Genomic DNA, 24,932 nt, shown 5'->3' with positions numbered 1-24,932 from the left:
GGGAACAGGAAGGGGGGAGTAACATCCCCAAACTAACTTTTGTTGATGATGGTACACAATTCTACAAATTACTAAAAGGTGATTTAACTGTACACTTACAATGAGTGGATTTTTCTAGTACTCAAATTATATCTCGATAACTCTGTCCAGGAGCTGATACTGTGGTGGGCAGATCAATCATACTGACATCCCATGCTGGAGTTACCGAAGTACCTGTTCCTCTGTTTCTGATCCAACTCCCTGCTCACGCACCCGGGGAAAACAGGAGGTGACAGCCCGAAGAGTGGGTCCCTGCCATCCATGTGGGAGATCCAGATGGAGGTCCAGATGCCAGGCTTGGACCTGGCCAGTCCAAGCCCCAGCCACAGTCATTGTGGCCATTTAGCAGGATGAAACAGTACTATGGAACATTTCTCTCAGTCTCTTTCTTTCCTTACAAATAAATAAATACATCTTTAAAAGATAACATTTAAAAAAATAATGAATTCAAACAGCGGGTGTTACAGCACAGTGAGGTAAGTTGTTACTTGAGATGCTGGCATCCCATATCAGAGTGCCAGGTTCGAGTCCTCTTTACTCTTCTTCTGACCTAGCTTCCTGCCAATGCACCTGCAAAGCAGCAGGTGCTGCCTCAAATACCGGAAGCCCTGGTGCCTCTTTTGCAGATCTGGATGGAGCTGCTGGCTCCTGGCTTCAACCTGACCCAGTCCTGGGCTGCTGCAAGCATTTGGAGAGTGAACCATGAACCACTAAATGAGAGCCCCCTCTCTCAATGTCCTTTCTCTCTTTCCTTTTCCCTTCCCCTCCCCTCCTTCTTTGCCAGATTTCCTCTCTCCCTCCTTCTTTCTGTTATTCTGCCTTTAAACAATTCAATCTTCTAAACAATTCAAATCTGACAGTGGATTAAAAAAAAGGCAACTTAATTTCAAGAAGCATTTTGACATACGCCCCACGATGAGAAACGAAGGTTTTCCATAATATCTATCTTTAATCTGTATATCTAATAACCACACATGGAAGACATTAATACGGCAGGGTGGGAGAACGTGGGCCCCAGAGCAGTGAAAGCTTTCTGAACTAGAACGTGCGCTCCCTGGGAGTGCTCAGCCAGGAACAGCCAAGTGACAGATTCCAAAAATAGATAATATTAGCCTTAGATCAGACCCATTTCAGGGGAAAATAGGGCAATAACAGAGGAGTCTGAGAAGCGATTCAGTTTCTAAATTGCTTGAATGACAAACCGTGTTACACGCCATCATTATGACCTAGAAACATTTCATCCAAAGAAGCAAAGACTGACCTGGTAATTGATCTAACGGCTATCTTCAAAGACCTGAAGGGTTTTAGAGGAAACTATTTGAGTAGCTCCCTCTCCCCCTTGCTCTCTCTTGTTCTCCGCCGAGAGCCAAACAAAGCAAAATGATTTTAATCATCAGCAACGCAAATTTAGATTGAGCCATAAATAACATCAAAAGTAACTGCTACCGAATACTGAAATAAACTTAACTGGGATCTTTGTGCAAATCGTTGCCTTGGCCTTCGTTAGGAAGAAATGAGACAGGCAGGCTGGGGCTGAGCGTGCTCCTGTCTGGCAGGGGGCAGTCAGACCTGGGGCGGCTCCGGCCAGGCTGCAGAGCAGCACAGCGGCCTCACCTCACACTCCCCTTACCTCGATATCCCGGTTCAGCTGCTTCACTATGGCGGTGATGTTCCTGATGTGCTCCTCCAAGAACAGCCTGGCCAGGCGGTCGCCTCCCCCCTTGTTCTGCATCTTTTGCAAGCTGTTGACGATGTCGTCTTTGATGCGGAAGGCGTGCTCCACGAGCGCGGCCGTCGTCTTCTCATGGCACAGGATCCTGTCTTCCAGCTGCTCCACGAGGCTCACGGATGAGTAGGGTGCCACGCTCAGCGACTGGCTGTGTCGGGGCATGGTTCTAACTCGCCTGCGGGAGGGGATCACATGAGGGCTGGGGACTGTTCCCTGGGAACAAGAGTAGTTCTTTTTTTTTCAAATGCAAGACACCCCAGACAGGAAAATACAAATGAGCTGTCCCTATCAGCTAAGGGGGTGTGGTTCAGGGTTTCTACCCAAAAGAACCAGACAGTAGCTTTTAAATAACTGTGTCCATTCTCTTAATATTCCCTTAAGAGTTCTGGAGGCAGGTTCTATAGCGAGAATAGGGCCCACAAATGTCTCCCCCAGTGTAAGCAACATCAGGCTTTCTAGCAGTATGCCACGGCATGCCCCTCCCCGCAGCCCAGAAGCAGTGCTGCAAGCTCCTACATGGACAGGACCCTGCAGCTGACAGAAATGACTGGTGTTTGATGGGCGACTTTGGAGAACTGGGAAGGGCACTGTCCCGCTAAAGGACACTCTTCAGTGACCACATGAGAACGCAAGTCCATTTTGCCACATCATCTTATGTTTCAGAAAGAGCCAGGAAATCCAGACTTGTAGGGACAGGTGTCTGATTTTATTTACTTATTTTTTAATTTTTTTTGCCTGATTCTTGAGAGTTTGCAAGATCACGGAGGAAAAGCACTGCCTTCCAAGAACCAATTCTGGCCTGAGGGCAACTTGGTTTGCAGCTGGTTACTTCAAACAGTTAACAATACACTACCCTCAAGCCTCTAGAAGCTGGACTTTCACCGTTATGGTCAATGTCCTACGTGGCCACACCTGACATCTCTACGTCTTGAGGTCACTGAATGGGCTGTGGTGTTCTACAGACTGGAAGCTGGGAGAGGGGGCCCCAATGACACTGCCTGCCCTTGAACAAAGCCATTTTTGACAATGCGACCGCCACAAGGGTTCCTTTCAAATGACCATCACACTCTCCCTCCCTCGCCTCTAGCAGCCCGCACAGGATTGGTGGAAAAGAAAAGTATACCTTAGATGCATATTTTCCATATATTATACCTTTCCTCGGTGACAAGAGAAGGAAATACAGTGCTCCGTTGGGCCATTTTCTTTTTAATAATTCACATCTGTTGAAAAAACACGCATTCAATTATTTAACAGCTAGTATCTAGAACTTGACCTCAAAAGCTTATTAAGTTACTAAAGTGGTTCATAAGTTTTATGGACATGCTGATCTATCAGATTATTAAATGTCTTATGTCTTCTACATGACATAAAAAAGCAAATGTTTCCAAATATAAATTAAAAAATAGAGACACGACAAAATCAAAGTGCTTCTAAAGTTAATACTATTAAATCTTGATACAGAAAATCAGTACAGCTTGCTCATCGGCATTCCCCGAAGTTCCCTCCCTGAATGTACACTCAAGCTTGGAAAAGCATTTTTTATAGAGACGAAGTACAAGTACTGGCATTGTGGCATAGTGGGCTAAGCTGCTACTTGCGATGCCAGTGTCTGAAAGGTGTGCCGATTCGAGTTCCCTGCTGCTCCACTTCCCACCCAGCTCCCTGCTAAAGCGCCTTGGGAAAGCAGCAGATAGGCCAAGTGCATGGGCCTCTGTACCCACATGGGCGGCTAATATGAGGAATCAACGCTCCTGGCTTATTATTTCACATCTGGGTCTAGCCCCAGATATTGTGACCATTTGGGGGAGAACCAGTGCGTAGAAAACTCTTTGTTGGTAACTCTACCTTTAAAATAAACAAATAAATCCTGGCGGGGAAAAAAAATAAAATACTTCCTTTATGTGGCTTATTCCATCTCCCATTTCTGCAGGGAACAACCTGAGTCAATCTGATCTCAGGAAATTTAGCAAAGTCTACAGCAAAGCTAGAAAGTATTTCTAAATCCATCTTCAATAACAGTAACAAATTTAAAAAAAAAAAACTTGATCAGTGGGGCTGTGACTGGGAAGAACCCATGTATACACAAGAGAAATCAGAAACATGGTTTTCATTAAAACTTGATTATGAGCTCAATGTGATGGTTCAGTGGCTAAAACCCTCACCTTGCAAGTGCCAGGATCCCATATGAGCACCAGTTCTAACCCCAGCAGCTCCACTTCCCATCCAGCTCCCTGCTTGTGGCCTGAGCAAGCAGTAAAGGACAGCCCAAAGCCTTGGGACTCTGCACCCACGTGGGAGACCCGTAAGAGGCTCCTGGTGCCTGGCTTCAAAAAAGCTCAGCTCTGGACGTTGTAGACACTTGGTGAGTGAACCAGTGGATGAAGATCTTTCTGTTTCTCCTCTCTGTAAATCTGCCTTTCTAATAAAAAATAAATTCTTCTTTAAAAGAACTGAATTATAAAATATAGTCACTCACTTTTCAATCAGTTACATTTTTGCATAGAAGGATTCGATTGCCACCACTGGTTAGAAATCTGAATAATACTGCAGGATTTTGGGCCCAGCGCAGTAGCCTAGTGACTAAGATCCTCATCTTGAATATGCTGGGATCCCATATGGGTGCCGGTTCTAATCCCAGTGGCCCCACTTCCCATGCAGCTCCCTGCTTGTGGCCTGGGAAGGCAATGGAGGACAGCCCAAACTCTTGTGACCCTGCATCCATGTGGAAGACTCAGGGGAAGCTCCTGGTTCCTGGCTTCAGATCAGTGTAGTTCCGGCCATTATGGCCACTTGGGGAGTGAATCATGGATGGAAGACCTTTCTCTCTGTCTCTCCTCCTCTATATATATCTGACTTTGTAATAAAATAAATAAATCTTTTAACAAATATTGCAGGCTTTTAAAAATACTTGGTTTCTTTGGGTTTCTCAGTACTGCTGTTGATTGATTTAAAACACCCCTCGCCTGGCAACCTGGATCAGATTCAGCCATCAGTCCTGACCTAGCCACTGAAGCCCCAGGCCGCTTCTCACTGCTACCGTTGTGTTGGCACCATCTTATCAGTGCTTTATTTTTAGAGTTGCAACATATGAACATTTCACCTTCCTAGACAAAGAGCTTCAAATTTCAAAGAGATTACATTTTGTGGGTTGGGGGAGGAGAAAGTTCATGCCACACAAGCATGGTAAACCAACAAGTGTTTCAGCACCAAAGAGATGTCTGATGTCTGATCAATAACAGGAAGCCAGGATGGGGCACGCTATCATTTAGAATCTTAGCAGTTGTAAAGCTGTCAGACAGCTCAAGTTGAGACGTTCTAAAGAACCTTTATTCCGGGGTGATTACAGTGGTGCAGTGGGTTCTGCTGCTTCAGGTTAAGCCTCGAAAGCAGACACAAGCACCCACGTGGGGCATAGGTTTGAGTTCCAGCTGTTCTACTTATGATCCAGCTCCCTGCAGACACGCCTGGGAAAGCAGAGGAGGATGGCCCGAATGCTTGGGCCTCTGTCACCTACACAAGAGACCGGAGTGGAGCTCCTGGCTAGAGGCTTTGTCCTGGTCCACACCTGGCCGCTGTGACTATCAGGGGAGTGAGTCAGCATCTGTTACTGCTCTCCTTGAGCGACAGAAGCCCACCTGCCTTGACTTTCTCAAAGGGAAGCCTACAGGGCCCGGCGCGGTGGCGCAAGTGGTTAAAGGTCCTCGCCTTGCACGCCCAGGATCCCATATGGGCGCCGGTTCTATCCCGGCAGCCCCGCTTCCCTTCCAGCTCCCTGCCTGTGGCCTGGGAAGGCGGTTGAGGACAGCCCAAAGCTTTGGGACCCTGCACCCGCGTGGGAGACCCAGAAGAGGCTCCTGGCTTCGGATCGGCATAGTGTCGGCCCGTTGCGCTCACTTGGGGAGTGAATCATCGGATGGAAGATCTTCCTCTCTGTCTCTCCTCTCTGTATATCTGCCTTTCCAATGAAAAAATAATAAAAAAAAAAAAAAGGAAGCCTACAGTCCAATGACTGCGTGAGATGGTTACTGAGCAGCAAGTACTCCGGGTATCGGGTCTGCACATGCTCTCCGGCAGGAGCCTCCTACAGCTCCCACAGCGTGAGTTCACCACACGCACCGACACCTGCTCGGAGGCGGTGCCCTTTCAGAACGCACGTGGACCTGCTCGTCCGTCAGTCCCCTTGGTTTCCCAGGTCATGATTCTCGGCCAGAGCAGAGGCACTCTCTGAGGGGCTTGCCACAGAATGACAGAAAGAGCATATTACAAAGAAACTATGTCTGGGTTTCAAAAATATTTTCCCCGAAATAAAATCTATCTTCTATCTGTTCATGAACTTTTTGAAGTACATCTATATCACAAATGAATAAGGACTGATTAATAAATAAGTCACCAGATTCAATAACTTCTCAAGCATGGTTTCCGAATTTTCCCATTGTGGCTGGCTTACCACCCTGAGGCTGTCACGCCCACAAATTTACAAATCCGATCATCCAATGCTGTTAATGGGCAAGCGGGCCTACGGCTTCATTAAGCTGGTCTGTGTTGCAGGCCATTTTGATTTCGATAGTACCATGAGTCATTGTTATAATAAACCACCTCTACTTGATTAGTTTAAAATGGGTGAGTTAAGAAGCAACAGACAGGCAATGCAGAGAAAGAAAAACTGAAGTAAGTGTTTTAAAAAAGTAAATCACGCTGCTCAAGACATACAACATACCAACCGGACTGTCAGTTTCTCATGCTAGTTAAAGGAAATAGCATCTAAATGAAAACTCAGCGAAGAAGGGAGAGGCAGACAGGAAGTAGATATACTCACATATACATATGAATATTTTAAGTAAAACAGGAGACAACTAATCCTTGCGGGACACTGGGTATTTTACTTACTGATTTTAATGCAAAACAATACGAATTTAATAAACTGACAAACAGGAAACTGAATGCCAGTCACATAAAAACAAAGTTTCACTATTAAAATACAGTGTTGATATATTCTGCTGGGTGTCAGAATTTAAAAAAAAAAAAAAGGCAGCCAAAGCTCTTATGAATAAAGTGGTTGTAATTTGATGGTTCTAAAAAAAAATCTTATTTCCTTCTACAGTGGTTAAAAATAGAGTGAAAAGTAGGAGAGTAGCTGAAGGTGTGTCTGGAAACCTAGCTGGGGGCCGCTCTCTCGCTGTCTCCAACTCGGGCTGAGGGTCACAGACTCGCTCCCGGGCGGGAAGGGCCAGATTCAATGTGGTGGGAAGGCAAGCTACCCTTCGGGAAGACCTGCTTCCTTTCTATTTCTTAATGTTCCTACATACACACCTAATAGGAAATATGCCCACTTTAAAAACAAAATCTTTATCTGGGGTGCATATTTAGCCTAACAGTGAAGATGACAGGCAGCTGGGATGCTGTGTCCCAGACTGGAATCCCCACGCCGGATGTCCACTTCCAGCTCCCGACCCCAGCTGCCTGCTCCCCAGGACACTCGGAGGCAGCGGTGATGCCTCAAGAAGTTGAGTGTCTGCCACCCCCAAGGGAGACCTAGACAGAGGTCCCAGCTCCCCACTGGCTTTTTTGGTTTAGTCAGAGGATGTACATCCTGTTATTTCTCTCTCTCAGTATGCACCTCTCAAATAAAACCATGTAAATATTTAAAAATAAACCTTTCTATAAAACTTTCTGCCAACCAGCATTCTCTGTCCTTTATATAAGGAGATATTTTAGTGCTTACTGTCTGAGTCCCGTGGGAAAAGCATCGGGCAGGTACCCCAAGGCTTGCACGCAGCTGGCCGCCCCAACAGCCGAGCTTACAGCTGCACTCAAGCCATCCTTGGCTCTCTGAGACCAGATCATACGTATGCAAGGAAAACTCTGTCACACACATATTTTGTTCGGAGAAATTTGGAACATTCAAAAAGCAGCTTTTTGTAAGCTGAAGCAAATTGCTTTGTGTGATTGAAGTCACATTTTAAAGTTAGGTTCCATCTGAAGACATAAAAGATAAAATGCAATCAACACTCAGATTTTGCTGAATGCTGTAACTACATCCATTTTTCTTTAAAAAAAAAAAAGATGTATTTATTTTGATTGGAAAGGCAGATTTGCAGAGAGAAGGAGAGACAGAGAGAAGGTTCACTACCCAAGTGGCCACAATGGCTGGAGGTGAGCCAATCCAAAGCTGGGAGCCAGGAGCCTCTTCTGGGTCTCCCATGTGGGTACAAGATCTGAAGGCTTTGGGCCGTCCTCGACTGCTTTCCCACATCACAAGCAGGGAACTGGATGAGAAGTAGAGCATCTGGGATATGAAACAGCACTTATATAGGATCCCAGTGCATGCAAGGCAAGGATTTAACCACTAGGCTACCACACAGGGCCCGTAACTATTTCCATTTTTTTAAAGATCTTTTGCTCTAGGACACATTCACTTTTCCTTTTTTAAAACAATAAAAACACATACTTTGGGAACATCATGTTAATAGGTGAGGGGAGACACTGCTGTTTTTATCGCCTGTATAGCATGCTACTGTTCCTAATAATTGTTCAACTTTTGGGCCTCTCATATCTTTTTTCTTTATTCTACAAAACCATTCATGTAGTACAGAGAGCAGATGGTGTGGACTGCCAAATGCATTCAAAACTCAAGTTTAGGTAAAACCCTTAACACTGAAATACAAGGACTCATGAAGGATTGAGAGACCCGTGCTGTGGCACAGCACGTTGAGCTTGCATGTGAGATGTTCCCTAACCTAGATCAGAATGCTGGTTCCAAGTCCCTGGTGCTCTGCTTCTGATCCAGCTCCCAGCTAGTGAGCCTGGGAACGCAACAGAGAACTGCCCAAGTATGTGGTCGCCAGCCAATCCTAAAGGAGACCCCCAGAGAGTTCAGGTTCTAGGGCCAACCCCAATGCAGCAAGCATGTAGGAAGTGAGCCAGCAGATGGAAGAGCTCTCTGTGTCCCTCCCTCTCTGCTGCTCTGCCTTTCAAATAAACAAATCTTTTTTTTTAAAGGTTAAAACCAATTGAACTGTAAGAAGACAAAAATAGTGCTCCTAGAAGTGACATGGAGCACGGCATCACTGCATTGGTTTAAGCTCATTCTGTATCCCGAACACCTGGAGCGCACTGGCTGATCAACGTGTTTGCTGGATGAGTGAATGTCAAGGCTAAATGAATGAATTAAAGTCATTTCCCAATGTTGCATTTAATCAACCAGATTAGATTCTGATCGCAGAATGAGGGGGGGATGGTCCACATGGTTCATCTAGATACAACAGATTATGAAGACACAAATGTATTTCCAAGAACCCAAGTTTTGGGAGAAGCAGAGAGATGGAGGTGGTGGCACTCATGCCCCCAACACTAGCCATTCAGATGCCCTTGCCCATCCCTCTTGCCCTGGGTATATCATCAGCTTGGCTGTCGTTTACCTGCTTATGTGGATGTATAGAAAGGAAGGTCATGAAGGAATCAACAAACACAGGCACTCCATCTGCCAGCCTCTTTGCATGTTTCAAGCTAATACACTGGAAATAGTCCTCTCAGGGGAACTGGACTTGGGCAAGTCAGCCCTCCGAAGCCTGGCCATCTCTGACTGCCCTGACAATGTACCTAGACCCACATGAGGGTCACAACATGGTACCTGTTGCGGAAAGGCAGACTTGTAAGATGGTCCCCATGACCCCCAACTCCTAGTGTACACACTTCACGTGCTGCTCTCCCCCAGGTAAGGCTGTGACCTGGGATGTGCCCTTAGCCATCAGACCACAGCACCAGAGATCGACCTACCACCTGTCACCTATACTCAGCAGGTAACTGTAGTCAGCTGGCATACTGACACCACGCCACACCAGCACCAGCTGTTTTCACTGGGAACTGAACATTTATTTGTTAATATAACTTTTAAGTCACTGAACAAATTTCCAAGTGGTTGTTTTGGTTAGAAAATCTCAAAAGGATATTGAAGGAAGCATAAGAACTTCAAAAGGTTTCTTTTTTTTCATAACATTGACCCTGTTTTGGTCTGTGAAGGCAAATTATAAAGCAAACCTAATTTGTCCTAGGAGAAAAATCACAAAAGATATTGTTGATGTCCATCAGACTGGTATAAAGATAGTTTGATGAGATTAAGTATTGGCCAAAAATATGCACAGAGCAATGGAAAAGCCAGCTGGAACTGTGAAAATGACATCATTTTGAAAAGAAATATTCACTATCTAATAATGCTGAAGATACACAAACTCCATGAACCAATAATTCTCTTACTAAGAAATAGGAACTTTCTAAATGGGCTCACAAGGAAATATTTACAATAATAATGAAGGAAATACTGTTTCTGATAATCAAAAAGTGTTTTGTGGAGGGCAGAAGGGAATAATCAGGCAAGTGAAGGAATCAGCTGTGTGATAAATTCACATAATAAATGAATAAACAGTGCTGAAGATAAATAAAACAGAATTCCAAGTCCAAGTTAAGCAGCCACCTGGGATGCCTACATCCTCATCAGAGTGTCCTGGTTACTCCACTTTTCACATATCTTCCTGCTAACACACACCTGGTAGGCAGCAAATAATAGCCCAATACTTGAATCCTGGGTATCCATGTGGAAGACCTAGCTGGAAGTCCTACCCCGGCCTCAGCCTGGCCTGCTGTGGCTGTTTTGGCATGAGGAGAATGAATCAGCAGATGGAAGACCTCTCTCTCTCTCTCTCTCTCTCTCTCTCTCTCTTTCTCTCCATCTCTGTCTCTCTCACTTTGAAATAAAATGAAAATAAATAAAAGAATTCCAAAGTCCCAATGTGAATGAAGCTCACACATATATTAAAGGAAAGAAGCAAACGGAAGAAGGATATGAGCAAAATATGATACTATTTTCAGAATTAAAATATTCCACATCGTGTTGAGCATTTGGCCTAACAGGTTTGGCACTGCTTGGGATCCTGCATCCCACACTGGAGTGCCTGGGCTGCACAGTGGCTCTCTTCACAAGCCCAGCACATGCTAGAAGGCAGCAGATGCTGGCGCTCACACTTGGGCCCATATCACACATGTAAGAGACCTGGATGGAGTTCCCAGCTCCTGGCATCCACCTGCCCCAGCCCCAGCTGTTGCAGGCATCTGGGGAAGGACCCAGCAGATGGTAAATCTGTGCCTCGCAAACAAAATGATAATAATAATCACAATACACCAAATAATATGCTGAATCTACCTAAAGACAAACACGGAAATAATAAACTCTAAATATTTATCTCAAAGTGGGAAGTCGGGATTGGGTGAGGGGAATCAGATAAAGTAATGCAGCGACCACCAACTGAATGTATAATGTGTTATATATTAAACTTAATTTTTCCATAATATCATTAAGAAAGAAAACCACAATTAAAAAGAAAAAGATAAAATATATGAGAACCAGGAGATCAAAAGAATTTGAAGAAGACCCAAATTTTTACGTCTCCAGGGCATGCAAAGATGTCCATCGCGCCCTGCTTTAGCACCACAGAACTGGAAATCACGGCAACAGTGACTCATCTCCCCCATTTCATCCATACTTCACATGGGATCTTAGCTAAATACCATTTGCACAAATAGCTATGAGTTAAGAGCACAAGAGTTCAAAGACAGTTCCTTAGGACCTGGTATGTCCATTTAAGAGTATCCCTAGCTATTTCAAATAATGGTTTAAAAGACTATCAAGTCACATGCAACATAAACATACGAGCTATATCATTAAGGTTTGAAAAATTAAAAAGATGTGTTGGAGGGACCAAACAGACTACAATTTAGACCTGGACCCCAGAGATTTGTTCAATGACACCTCAACTGAGGCTGTGTGAAAACTTTCTAAGTTTCATGACCCTGCAAAATTTTCAGTTATCCTTGACCACTGTGACTGCCATTTTTGCCACATCCTGCTCCCCCCAACACAGTGAGAAGTCTGCCTGACTCTGACCAACCGACATGGACAGAACAGGGGACCAAGGACAGGGCAAGGGCAAGACAACCACAGAAACCAATGAACTGCTTCTCTCCCATTTTCCTAACTGCCCCTCCGGTCCTCTACTCCATGTAAGGGTGTGTGCCTGGACTTACTTTTAGCCTTGTTTCTCCCTCCCTTGTGTCTCTCTTCCCATACAATGTTCTTGTGTCCAATTGTTGGAATTACCTCCTCAGTGTAGATTCTGGTTAAACTATTTGGTGGCTTTTTTTTTTTTTTTTTTGCAGAAGGGGGAAGAAGGCAGCTGTGCAGCTGAGTCCAGAATGCCTAATTACCAAAGCCAATGGCTCCAGATTGGTAAGGCCAAAGGCAGACCCACCACTGACAGCAGGAGTCTTCTACAAACTCACAACAAAGCTCAGTGTATGCCACGGAAATTAAAACAGCACCAAATACCAAGTCCTGTCTCTTCTTTTTAAAAAATTTAAGATTTTTTTTTTTAATTTGAAATGCAGACTTACAGAAAGAAAGAGACACACAGATGGAATGATCTTCCATTTGCTGGTTCACTCCCCAAGTGGCCACAATGGCCAGAGCTGGGCCACTCTGAAGCCAGGAGCCAGGAGCTTCCTCCTGGTTTTCCACAGCACATGTAGGGGCCCAAGCTCTTGGGTCGTTCTTTTCCAGGCCACAAGCAGAGAGCTGGATGGGAAGTGGAACAGCCAGGACGTGAACCAGTGCCCCTATGGGATTCTGGCACTTGAAAGGGGAGGATTTGCCTGCTGAACCATGGCACTAGCCACTTCTGTCTCCTTAAGAAGTAATTTATCCTTCACATTCTTGGGAGAAATACACTGAGCTAACATATTCAGTGATATAAATAGTTGTGATGATGACTTGAGGACATCCTAATTAGGGCTTTATGTGGCCTCTGAGACAACAGGCATGTTCATACAGAATGTCTGTCCTTGTAGCTGTACAGAAGGCCAAGGATGGACAAAGCTTACCCACTCAACACTCTGATTTTTTCCATCAGGAATAACCCTAGCGACCCAGAAAGCCCTCAATCATCCAGAGAGCTTGAGGCAGGGATTCTAGCCAACACTGCCAACACCGGAAGTGCTCTCACAGTATTATTTTTCAAGGCAGTGGAAAGAAATAAATCAAATGGTAAACAGTGATATTTGGTGTCCTTTTCATCTGCTTTCCAAACTACTTTAGTAGAGCATGCTCTTTTCACAATGACAAAGATTTAAATAAACATATTTTTAAAAGAATGAACAGCAAACACACACACACATACACAGAGGCTACTCATGCAGAGCTACCAAAACCAAAAAGCAAACCTTGGGGTTTAGAAGCCCGTAAGGTTCAGCTAAACTGAGTCTGCCGTCAGTTTTTCCCCCTGGCTTGCTCTCTTGTGAGAATTAAGATGAGCGGCTGCATCAGAACTGTGACTGACACCTGGATTCCCTGCTCCCCAGAGAATTGGATCTATGCTGTAATGGTGCAGGTCAGAGGAGCCACCAGCAAGCATCCCACATGCCTTGGGCTCCAGGGAAAGTGAGTGAGTCCATCTACCAGGTCCCACAATGGAGACTTGCAATGCAATTTGTCAAAATGGTTCTAATTTCACTTTGCAGAAGAAAACTGTGCTGAGGGTAGGAAAGGTTAGGGTGACTATGTTTTGTTGTTTTGTTTTAACTGATGAGCAGAGAGGCAGAGACAGGCAGAGATCTACCTGTGCTTCAACTTTCTGAGATGCCCACAACAAATCTGAGGCCAGACCAGTTCCAAGCCAGAAGCCAGGATCCCAATCTGGGTCTCCCATGTGGGTGGCAACAACCTACCCTGCTTGAACCATCACCTGCTGCTTTCCAGTATCTGCATTAGCAGGAGGCCAGAACCAGGAGTAGAGCCAGGACTCCACCCCAGGCACTTGGACACAGGATGCTGGAATTCCAAGTGGCATCTTCACCACTGCATCAACCACCTGCCACTAACTGTGTTTCTGATTCACACAGATGAACTTCAGAATGTTTTAAATGGTGGCCTTCCTGGCAGTGCAGTCTTCACTATATAACTGAAGGGGCCCAGGAAATCCATCAAACACACGTGACTTCTGTCGTTTCCAGATGGATTTGGAGACAGATCCTAGAAACCCCAGAAGTGGCCACTGGCATTGCTTTAATCCACTCCCTAAAGTTTGGAATAATGTTAACATTTTAATGGCAAACCCTTGCAGAAACAGATTGGTTTTTGTTCTATTATTAACAACTATTTTGAAATGCTATTTAAGTCTCCTATTGTTATTTGAATTTTGCAAGGATTATTTCTCTCCAACAGAGCTGGTTTGGGGCAGCAACGACCATCCCCTACAGGAATCTGTAACGCCTTTAAGCTGAGCATAGTGCTTCCTCGCAGAGGTTCATAAATGTTTGTTCGCTTGCCTTTTTGTTTTGCTCATGTGGGAAGACCCATCGTTTTAATTATTGAGCTGTTCTGCCCAAGTGACATCCTCCCAGCTGACTCAAGGGGGCCTTCCAGCTGTGAGCAGACTGCTTCAGGTCACTCTGCAGGGGACAAGCTGCTCACGTGTGCATGTACCCTCACCAAAAAAAAAAAAAAGTCACTGACTCTGACTCCGAGGGTGTTCTGGTATGATCAACAGCTATATTTGGCAACTTCTCTTTCGAGCATTAGAGAAGACACATTACCAAATGTTAAAAAGGGAAGCTGCCAAATGCAATCGCTTGAACAGAAAAAAAAAATATTATTAAAAGCTGATGTAAACTCTCTACCTACAGAACGTTCTACCCACACCCTCAAAGGCACCAGGGTTCACGGAGAGGAGGGGCAGGCAGTGCTGTCGCTGATGACGCCATGCTACCTGGGACTTCTGCCTTCCCCCGTCGCCATGGATGTGCCTCTGAGAGCGCAGCCCAGGAGCAAAGGCGCAGCTTGCAGCAGATGCCCAGAGGGAGGGGCCTGCACCTGTCTGCTTCACCTGGGAATCTCCGAGAGCTCCTCTGATCTGGGGGAATGAGGTGCGTTCAGCTCATTCACTGTATAACTATTTACAGAGAGCAAGCTGGTTCAGAGATGCTTAAAAGCGCGGGGGGGGGGGGGCGGTATGCAGAGAAGAAAAACTAAATCTGTGCCGAACACAGAAAGCAAGCTGAAGGCACCAGGGGTTTCCGAACAGCATCTTCCTGGTTAACCAACGTGCACAATTCCAAAGCACGGAAGCAACCCCCACACTTTCTCTCCCACATAAACACACTGCTCAGCGAAGCCACACAGAGACACACATCAGCAGAGACCCTCGGCTGCCTTCAGCTCTGGACCTGCTTCTCCCAGGGTGGGGGCAACCCAAAGGGTGGGGGGGGGCGGTCCACAAGTGTAGATATATCTTGAGCTGGGATCCTGTGGAGCCCAGTCACCCCACAATTCTATATCCCATAATCCGGTTTGTGTCCTCAAGTTCCAGTGTGGCTCTGGCAGAGACTGAAAAAGGCAGGCCTTTCAGGGTTTTTCAACCGGCACACTCCCAGGCATTTCTCCCAGCAGGCCAGAAACAAGCAAACGATGATCTGATAAGCCATTGAATCATCACGGCTACCTTCATTTTTTAAATACCTGGGATCACTGAGCCATGGTAGAAAAGCAGCAAAGGAACAAAACACAACTGAGTGTTCTCCTTTTTAGAAAATCATCCACATTTGTATTAAAAACTCACAGAACCTAAAACCACACCCAGTAAGGCAAAAACTACATAATACAGAGAGAGGGAAGAAAATATAAGAATTAATAAGAAAGCAACAGGCAGGGTCAGGCATAGGGTATAGCAGTAAGACCTGGCGTGCCACCTGTGCATTCCATAGCAGAGTCTCGGCTCACCTCCACTTCTGGTTGACATGCACCCTGGGAAGCACCAGGTGACAGCTCAAGAACTGGGAGACTCCGGTCGAGCTGCTGGTTTACGGCTTCTGCCTGGCCCCGGCCCAGTCACTGGTTGGTACAGATAACTCACAAGTGAGCCAGAGGTTAGAAAATCTATTTCCCTATTTCTGTTTGTCTCACCGTCTTTCAAACAATAATTAATTCATTAATGAAAATGCTTAGGGCCTGGCAGCGTGGCCTAGCGGCTCAAGTCCTCGCCTTAAACACGCCCAGGATCCCATATGGGATCCGGTTCTAATCCCGGCAGCCCCACTTCCCATCCAGCTCCCTGCTTGTGGCCTGGGAAAGGAGTCGAGGACAGCCCAAAGCCTTGGGACATTGCACCCACGTGGGAGACCCAGAATAAGTTCTTGGCTCCTGGCTTCGGATTGGCATAGCATCGGCTGTTGCGCTCACTTGGGGAGTGAATCATCAGAAGGAAGGTCTTCCTTTCTGTCTCTCCTCCTCTCTGTATATCTGACTTTGCAATAAAAATAAATAAATCTTTAAAAAAAACTGCTTAGCCAAGGAGAGGAATGGGCAGAGGGAAGAGAGAGGGTGAGAAAGAGCGAACGGAGGAAGAAGAGGCAGTGCTGAGGTGGAGCGGAGGGGTGAGAGGAGACAGGTGGCTGGAGGCTCCACACGGAGGAACATGGCTGAGAAACGTCTCTCACATTCCACTGCTCATTTAAGGTGTGAAGAACTAGATGGGCCATTTTTATTATGTTGTGTTAGTTTTCTCTGCTTTTTTTTTTAATCAAATATGCTCTTTCTTTGGACACATGTAACAAAATTAAAATGTCATCAGGGAAAATGGAGGATATGGCAGTCTATCAGAACCTTCAGATACCTGGCATCACAACAAAGCACAGAACAAATCAATCAACTACCCCAGCCATATGTTGGCAGTGAAAAACGGGGCAAACGGAGGCTCTAAGGTAGACTATGCCAGTCAACAGATTCTGCAACAACTTCATTGTGCTTGGAATGGCAAGAATGGCAGCAATTCATAACTGCTGAACTATCAAAGCCACCTGAGCAAGACTCTCGGAGCATGCCCCACATCAGGGACCTGGGATGGGTGGGAGACTGGGTGGGGCTTCTCCCTTTACCTCCCCCTTTACTCAGATACAGGAAAAAAAAAACAATGTGGAAATTATAGTCTTAGACACTTTCCTGTAACCCTTGAACCTTTTTGCCCTAATTAACTATGTAAAGATTGTGAAAAATAAAGAAAAAAATAAAAAACAAAAACATATCATCAGGGAAAAATCATTTATGCCACCTACTATCTTTGCAAGGTATCCAATACTTTACTGGGAGATAACTATTTTGAGGCAACACCCAGCTGACACTCGAGGTAGGATATGATGGGCCTTCCGCCCACCATCAAAGATTCAACTAAGGCCACCTGCACCATCGCTTATGATTTAATCCAATAAATTAGAGCAGTCAAAACCAATACCTGTTGAGCATCTGCAGTCCTGAACAAGGGCTGGGTCCCATACTGCAAGAGCTTCAACTCACTAAGAGGACCTAGCAAGTCACCAAACACGAGTGGAGTGGCTCACCAGTGCTGCCTGAGTGCCACCAACCAGGCACCACCACTGGGGCAAGGCAGAAGGAACGAGCATCGGATCATCAAAGCAATGAGTCAAGTAAACAGGACGGCATGAGCAAGGGTGGCACAGAGCAGGATCTCCACTAGTGACAACCACCAGGCACACATGTGGCTGCTGGGAGGCAGGCTAAGGCCGAGCATGGAGACCTGCACTCCACAACAGCCCAAGCAAGAGAGACTGGAGTCACAGAAGAGATGGAGATTGCGCAGGGAGCAACCCAGCCCTCCTTGGACAACCGGATATAGAGGTATAAATAAAAGGGGCAATCCAAGGGTGCAAGGCCCTGTCTCAGGGGGAAAAGATGACACACCTAAAATCATCCAGGAATGCCCACATGCATGAGAAGCGTCATCAGATAAGCTCAAGTTGAAGGGTATTCTATGAAAGAGCCAGCCAGGAACCCTGGTAAGTGTCAAGGTGATGAAGGGGGACCAGGGAACTGTTAGGGGGACCACCAGGTTAAAGGAGAGGAAAGAGGCATGGCATCAGGTACTGGACTGGATCCCAAACTAAAATGATGTTTTTACATGTGTGTATATGGTATGTGTGTGTGTAACATCCCCTCCACACACACACATACATTTCTCTCTCTCAAAAAAAAAAAGACATTTTCAGGAAAATCATTTACCTTGAAATAAGACATACTAGATAATCATACAGAATCAATATTAAATAACCAATTTACACACTTGTTATAAAGCAAATGTTCTTTTGAAAAAGGAAACAAATGCATCTGATCCACAACTAACTCTGAAATGACTCAGGGAAAATCAGAACATTCCTATGTGCACCTGTGAGTATACATATATTCTTATGTATGTGTTTGGGAAGGCAAAACTCATGCAGAAGAAAAAGAATGTGAAGGACTGAGAAAGATAATGCAAGTGTGATAAAAAAAAAAAGTTCACATTCACAGAGTTTGGTTGCAAAGCATGTTGGAGTAATTTAAATTACTCTCACAGCCTGTCTACATATTGGAATCCTTCCCAAATGGAAAGTTAACAGGGTAAGAGGGGAAGTAGGGAAAGAATTAAGGAAGCCAGAATGACAACACAGAGACAAAGCAGACAGGCTTCTGGGAATTCAGATTTGAACAGAATTTGGGAGAGAGGTCAGGGCAGATATCATGGATGGTGTACAGACATCTGAACGCCTAAGCAAAATAGGATTCAAAGCAAGGCTCAAGGATGCGAGCCCAGGGTTCCTCAACGAGCAGGACCTGACTTCAGTCGCACTAACTTCACCCTATTGCAAGAAAGCCACACCCGTGACATTGGCATCCCATAGTGGTGCCCGTTCAAGTCCTAGCTGTGTCACTTCCCATCCAGCTCCCTGCTAATGCACCTGGGAAATGCAGCAGAAGATGGCCCAAGTGCAAGGAAGACTCGATGAAGCTCCTGGCGTTGGCATGGTCCATCCCGGGCCATTTAGGCCATCTGGCATGAACCAACAAACAAATGGAAGGCCCCTGTCTAACTCTGACTTTCAATCAATCAATCTTGAAAAACAAAAGCTCTTTGCCTTACTGCAAGAACAATGCACTAGTGAGAAAAGTGACCCCTACCACCTCCTTTTTATTACTGTCGCCTTGAGATAAGGGTGAGGGTGGGAGGGAGAAGAGAGAAGGCCAGGAGAGGAAGAGACCAAGGCCTTCAGGGAATCCCCACTGACTTGAGGCCAGGAGGGAAAAGGAGACCGCTGAGGCCCACCAAGAACCCAGAGAGCAGGTGCAGGGAAGGGACTGGCTCAGGAAGCATCAGACACAGGGTTAGGATCAGAGAGCGCAGGGTACAGCAGAGGTTCAGATATGTGGCCATGACACCTCTGGCAGAGTCCATGAGGAGGCAGGTGCAACAGAAAGATGGGATGAAGCCAGAGAGAGTGGGTAGGCAGGCAAAGGAGAGAAGAGAATCCCCACAACTATTCCACAAAGTAGGAGGGTCTGGAGCTGTGTTGCCCCAGACAGGTAGCCAACGGCCCCATGGGATGCCTGAAATTCTATTTAAATAAACACACTAGCCAGATTTCATGAATTCAAAAGTTACATGTGGTGGCTGACTACCCCAGGAGTACAGGGCAGACAGGAAATATCACCATGGCAGAAAGTGCTTCTGAGCAGAACCAGAATTCCAGCACTGTCTTGTATGAGAATGGTCTTCTAACACACGGTGGAGTGAGGGCAGAGTAAGATGGAACCAAGAAAACCAGAGACAGGGAATCATGGGTAGAGCATGCTCCCTAAAGAGGCAAGAAGTGTGGTAGGGGTCAGTGTCCTGGCTAGTAGGTTAAGCCTCTGCCTATGGTACCAGCCACTCCATACTGTTCAAGTCCTGGCTGCTCACTGCCTGGGAAAGGATTGGCTCAAGTCCTTGGGACCCTGCACCCATGTGGGAGACTCAGAACAAGCTCCTGGCTCCTTACTTTCAATCAGTCCAGTTCTGGCTGTTGCAGCCATTTGGGGAGTGAAACAATGAGAAGATCTCTCTGTCTCTCCTCTCTCTGTCACTCTGACTTCCAAACAAAAAGAGAAACAGATCTTTAAAAAAAGAGAGAGGAGAAGAGGCATAAAGGAAGGAAGAAGTCCAGAAGCTGAACAGAACGGTGTCTGTGGATTAATCTCAAAGAAGGGACTCGCAGATATCAAGTTCCTTTGAGAAACAGCAAACAAAAAGTGGAGGAAAGTAGTTGGCAATAGGGAGCAAGGTATGCTAAGAAATTATACTGAGTGAAGAACAGAAAGCTCAAACGGGGACATTCTTGATCTCATCAATGACAAAAGGCTACATCCTGAAAGAGAACCAACTAGATGTTTAAACAATGGAACAATTAGACAATGTGTCTAAAGGCAGAGTTAATAAAAAGTGAACTTTCTTTCTTATACTCCATAGGAGAGCATGACCTAGATGAAATTAGAGGAGGCATAAATCTGCAGTGGAACCAATCCAGAGAGCTTTATGACTTTCTCCCAGATAACCTGGCAAGCTGCTGGGGGATGGGGAGGTAACTGAAGACCAGAATATAAAAAGCCCAATAACATTAGGAGGAAGGATTGCAGCAGTTCACGCAGCAGAATTGGAGTGGCAACCCACACACTTCGAGTGAAGAATGGGAACTCAGGAATTGAGACAGCCAGTGATTAACCAGACACAGTCCTCAATGATGGCTACAAGCAGGTGCAGTCGGCAGACATTAACTGCAAAATAGGCAGAAGTCCAAGTTCCAGATCTTGAAAATGAGAAAATTCCCAAGACAGCACCAAACCCAGAAAACCAGCAGCTGAAATGAAGTGGAAACGGAACCAAGAAGCTTTTGATGTTGAGGGATTTCAAGGTTGATGAGTGAAAAAGTCCCAACATAGACCCCCAAAGTCACAGGCAGGAGACAAGGCAGAGAAGAGAAGGAAGCCAGTGGCTCACATTTTTGGACGGCTGTTTGGTACTTCTCGGTAGCATCAAGTGAAGTGATTCCCAGCCCTGGGTGTGTATCCGAATCATCCACAGAGCTCTGTTTTCTCTTGTCGTCCTCCCTCCTCCACCTCTCCTCCTCCTCTTTTTTGGGTTTGTTTTTAAAATGAGCATTTTTTTTTTTTTAGGACTCAACCAGCCTGACAATTCTAATTTAGTGTATTTGAGAGTCTACAAAGCCTTGTTTTTCAAAATGTTCCAGGAGATTCTGAGCAGCCTCCAAGTTTGGGAAGTGCTGAGCCAGAAAATCAGGCAAGAAGGATGGAGGCACGAGCAGGCAGCACGACCTTCTCGGGGAGACCCGGCTGGCGACACAGACCCGTCGGTGGAGGGTTTGGCACTAAGGTGCCAAGGCACAATGCGCATGGCTCCGATGGGAGAGCACGGCAGAGGGTGATCTGAGGAAAGCTGCTGGTGCTACAGGAGAAAGAGGAGCTGGGCTCAGGCACGAAAACAGGAAAACACACAAGTATGGCTGCAGGATGCAAACTCCACTGAGACCCAGGTGGGACTCGGTGCAGGTGAGTGGTGGCAAAGGCGCAGGGCTGAACAGTTCTTAAGGAGGATTCAAGTTCAACCAGGTGTGGCTCCTTAGCAGGTGTATAGGGTTTCATGGTTGAATTCCTGAGCAGAAAGGAATTCACTGACTGTAGGCAGTCAGATTTCTAACATGTAAATCATTAAAGAGTATGAACCCCCCCGAAGCAAACAACCTTGCAGAAGCTTATTCATTAACACGGAGAAGTCCCAGCTCACATTCTCAAACACGTGAGATCAGAATGCATGTCAAGGGTAGACTGGATGCAGAAAGTCAGAAGGGGCAAGGAGACGCTCTGGGAAGACGGCACACTGTCTTCCTTCCCCCTCCCTTGGGAGAAGAGGGAAGCTGGTGCACACAGAATATGGAAGAGACTGTCTTTTTTAGTATCAGCCAGTGACAAAAATAGAAGAGGTGCTACAGCCTACTGGGTCTTAGGAACAGCCCCCTTACACACACACACACACACTTGCATGCACACCCAGATAGGTTCTGAAAGCAGACCTAAACTGCACATCGTAGGGATGGTCCTTCCCGAAGACCATATTTCCTGCCCCCAAACCTACCTCTTATCCGAAGAGTACAGGCTTACCCTGCATTTCAGAGAAGGCCACTTGTGAGGATGCAAAACATCTGAGCTTTAAGTTGGGTTACCCAGATGAAAGAATTTCCAACACTAGCACACACAGATTCTAAGCCGAGAGAGGCGTCTGTGTGTGTGTGCACACATGCACACACACACACACACAGACACACACACACATTCTGAGGCTATGACTCACTTAACTTGCTGCTACCTGCCACTATTGGGTTTTGATTTCACCTGTTCAAACACAAAGTTTTCTATCAATTAACTGCAGGGGAGAAGTACTCACTCTGTGTGTTCCTGACTTGCAGGCAAACTCAGGGGTTTTAGTCTGTGTGTTTAAAGAAGCCACTTTCTGAACCCACCTCCACAGCCTGGCATGAAAACGTGAACCCTGTTTTCGGCGCTCTGAGAACTAATAAATGGGAAGTCCTGGCAGAATACACACGGTTAAGCCTGTATCCCCATACCCTGCAGAACACGATGAGCCCGGAGGCTCTTCCTCAGCTTGCAGAATAAGCACAGAATAAGACACCACAGCACCTGGGAGCTGCAAAAACACCCAAGCCCCTCCTTCCAAACCAGCGAGGGGAAAAAAGCGAAGGGGCTGCGAGGCGCAGAACGGCTCACCTGCCCAAGGTCACTTAGCTCTGGCTGCAGGGATGGCTGGCTCGCCCCGACGCCGAGGGCAACGCCGAGGGCAGCGCGTGCACCGCGCCAGCTCTCCTCACCCCAGGCAGTGCCCAGGAGGTGGGCGCGGGGGGCGGGGAGGAGCTGTTGCGGGGTCCGCGAGCATGCAGCCCCCGCGAAAATGCCATGCCCAACTTCATCTCTCGGCGTCAGCATGCGGTTAACCCTTCTCGCCTTCCACCACGTCACACGGGTCACACGCAGCGCTGTCTGTCTGTCTCTCCCCTTCTCTTTCTCCTCCCACCCCACGCGTGCCTGCCCCCTGAGGTCAGCGGCGGTCCGACCTGGCACTCACCGGCGCGGGGGGCGGGCGCGCCGCGGCAGCCCATGTCCTCGCCGGCGCGCGCGGCTGGGTGCGGCGGCCGCAGGCGCGGGGCTGTGCGGGGCGCCCGGCTGCGGGCCCGCGCCGCGGGGAGCGCCGCCCAATCAGCGGTTCGAGGCTCGCGGCTCGCCGGCGGGGTGGAGGGGGAGGAGGAAGCGAGCCGTCGCGCGCCGCCCGAGCGCCTTCCGGGCGCGTTGCCTGGACGCGGTTGCCGTGGCAGCCCGAGCTGGAGGCTTTCCCCGCGCACCCGCGCCCAGCCCGCCGGCGCCGCCCCTGCTGCCTCCTCCTTCCCACACCCAAAATAGCCTCTCTTTCCTCCTTGGGTTCTGCTGTTTGCCGGAGAGCCGGCGTCTCAGCGCCGCCGAGGATTTCGCTGCTGGGGAAATAGATCGTGTCTCGGGGCGGGCTGGGTCCGATGGAGGTAACCAGCCGCGTTTCACAGGGCTGGCGCTAGGGCCCAAGCTGGCTGTGTGGAAATCTCTCCCGAGCTAAGCCCCTTTTCCCGCAAAGATGGTTCTCTTTCCTCCCTGCCTCAAAGAGAGGATAAGTTGCTGGAGGGGACCTCGGTCGCAGGTGGACGCCTCACCTGGGAAGGTGGGACTGAGACCCCGGGGCCGCCACCTGTCGCTCATCGAGCCTCCTGGACCCACAGCGGGGACCGAGGACGCGTCTCCGTTAGACTCCAGGCTCCACAGCCTTCGTCGCCTTTGTATCCCACCCACCCACCCGCAGCCCTGCCATCGCCGTCCCAGTTCGCCTTCCTCTTTGTGTTAGATTCACAGCAGGATACCTGAGCCCATCCTCCTGTCGTTTTGCTTCCACCCGTTGCGGAGGCGGGACTCAACCTGTGCGTCTGCCGCGCTGCTCTTCCGTGGGTGCTGTCGCTTACGGAGACAGGTGCAACCCCGGGAAAGGAACGCATCTCGGCAGGAGGATCCGGACTGCAAGGAATCCCGGTTTCAGCAGCTATTCCTCACCTGTTGAACAGGACAATAATTCCACACCACCATCAACACACACACAGAGTCGCAGCTAATGCATCTGCGACGTTTCAGTCAACATCTGTGGGATACCTGTCAAGTGCTACAAACTAGGCTAAGCTTTAAGAGCAATGGTGAAGAGAGAGATGGCTTAAGCTTTCGCGGAGTTTACAGCCTGGCACGTGTTCATTTAACCACTGACAACTGAAACTGCCCATGTGATGGACGGAGAGTCATGACTTTGAGTCCTGTAATGTGGGCAGATGGGATCTACCAACATCTTTGGGCACTGTGGAAGCTCAGTGATTTTTTTTTTTCCTCTGTTAGATTCTCACTGTCGAGTGCATGATACCTACTCCTCAAACACACAGTGAATTGGATCCTATGTCATGGTGATGACAGTATTACTCAGGCGATACTTTCGACCACTTAAAATATACTGGACACATGTAACTTGCCCCAGTTTCTGGAAGGGTGTTCCAGCATCACCAGAAAACACGTATTCAAACGCAGAACCCCAGGAAATATTCCCCCAGCGGTCCGCAGGAAGACTCAGAATTCTCGTGTCCCTATGAGATGTGCGTCTCTGAGGTACACCAGAGGAACACCTGTAACACAGGACACTGACTTGCCAATTTCTGCAGGCTTCAAAGCATAGCTTTGATATTGAGAAATAGGGAAGAAGAGGACTCTGGCCACCTGTACTCACCCTTCTAGATAGACTGACTGCAATTTCCCTCGTTAAAAATGATACCAATTAACATAAAGAGAACTTCCAGCTTAAAGATTCAATAACAAGGGGACAGGCTTTGGCTTGGGGGTTGAGCATCCATATCACCTTTCAGGGTATCTGGGTTCAAACTCTGGCTACAGCTCAGTGACTTCAGTTTCTGGCTGAACGCAGACCCTGGAAGGCATCAGTGATGCCTCAAGCAGAATCAGGCTCCTGCCATCCCTATGACTGACCTGGACTGCATTCCCAGCTTCTGGCTGTGCAGACGCTGGGTAGTGAGCCAACAAATGAGAGATCACTTGCTCTCCTTTCTTCACTCTTTCTCTCTCTCCCACTCTCTTTCAAATAAACCAACAAATAAGTGG

The 24,932-nt window shown here is 47.2% G+C and overlaps 1 protein-coding gene across 2 annotated transcripts in view; it reads right to left on the bottom strand.

Moving 5' to 3' along the window:
* FAM81A (family with sequence similarity 81 member A) overlaps nt 1-22,942 on the bottom strand; it is a 68,908-nt gene extending 45,966 nt beyond the window's left edge. The window contains exons 1-3 of one of the 2 annotated variants that reach the window (XM_040969504.1): nt 22,828-22,942; nt 2,892-2,988; nt 1,670-1,943 (exon numbers count right to left, since the gene is read on the bottom strand). In XM_040969504.1, coding sequence (XP_040825438.1) covers nt 1,670-1,943; nt 2,892-2,911 — 294 coding nt within the window. In that variant the 5' untranslated portion in view covers nt 2,912-2,988; nt 22,828-22,942. Of the gene's footprint in view, nt 1-1,669; nt 1,944-2,891; nt 2,989-22,827 lie in introns of those variants that run through there. The other variant, XM_040969505.1, reaches the window with a different exon arrangement.
* Between the last annotated feature and the right edge of the window lie 1,990 nt (nt 22,943-24,932).

This window comes from Ochotona curzoniae, unplaced genomic scaffold (genome assembly GCF_017591425.1).
Source record: "Ochotona curzoniae isolate NIBS_2020 unplaced genomic scaffold, NIBS_Ocur_1.0 scaffold_4701, whole genome shotgun sequence".
NCBI classification, from domain to species: domain Eukaryota; kingdom Metazoa; phylum Chordata; class Mammalia; order Lagomorpha; family Ochotonidae; genus Ochotona; species Ochotona curzoniae.
The sequence above is the reverse complement of the archived record's forward strand: the minus strand, read 5'-3'. Positions and strand labels throughout refer to the sequence as shown.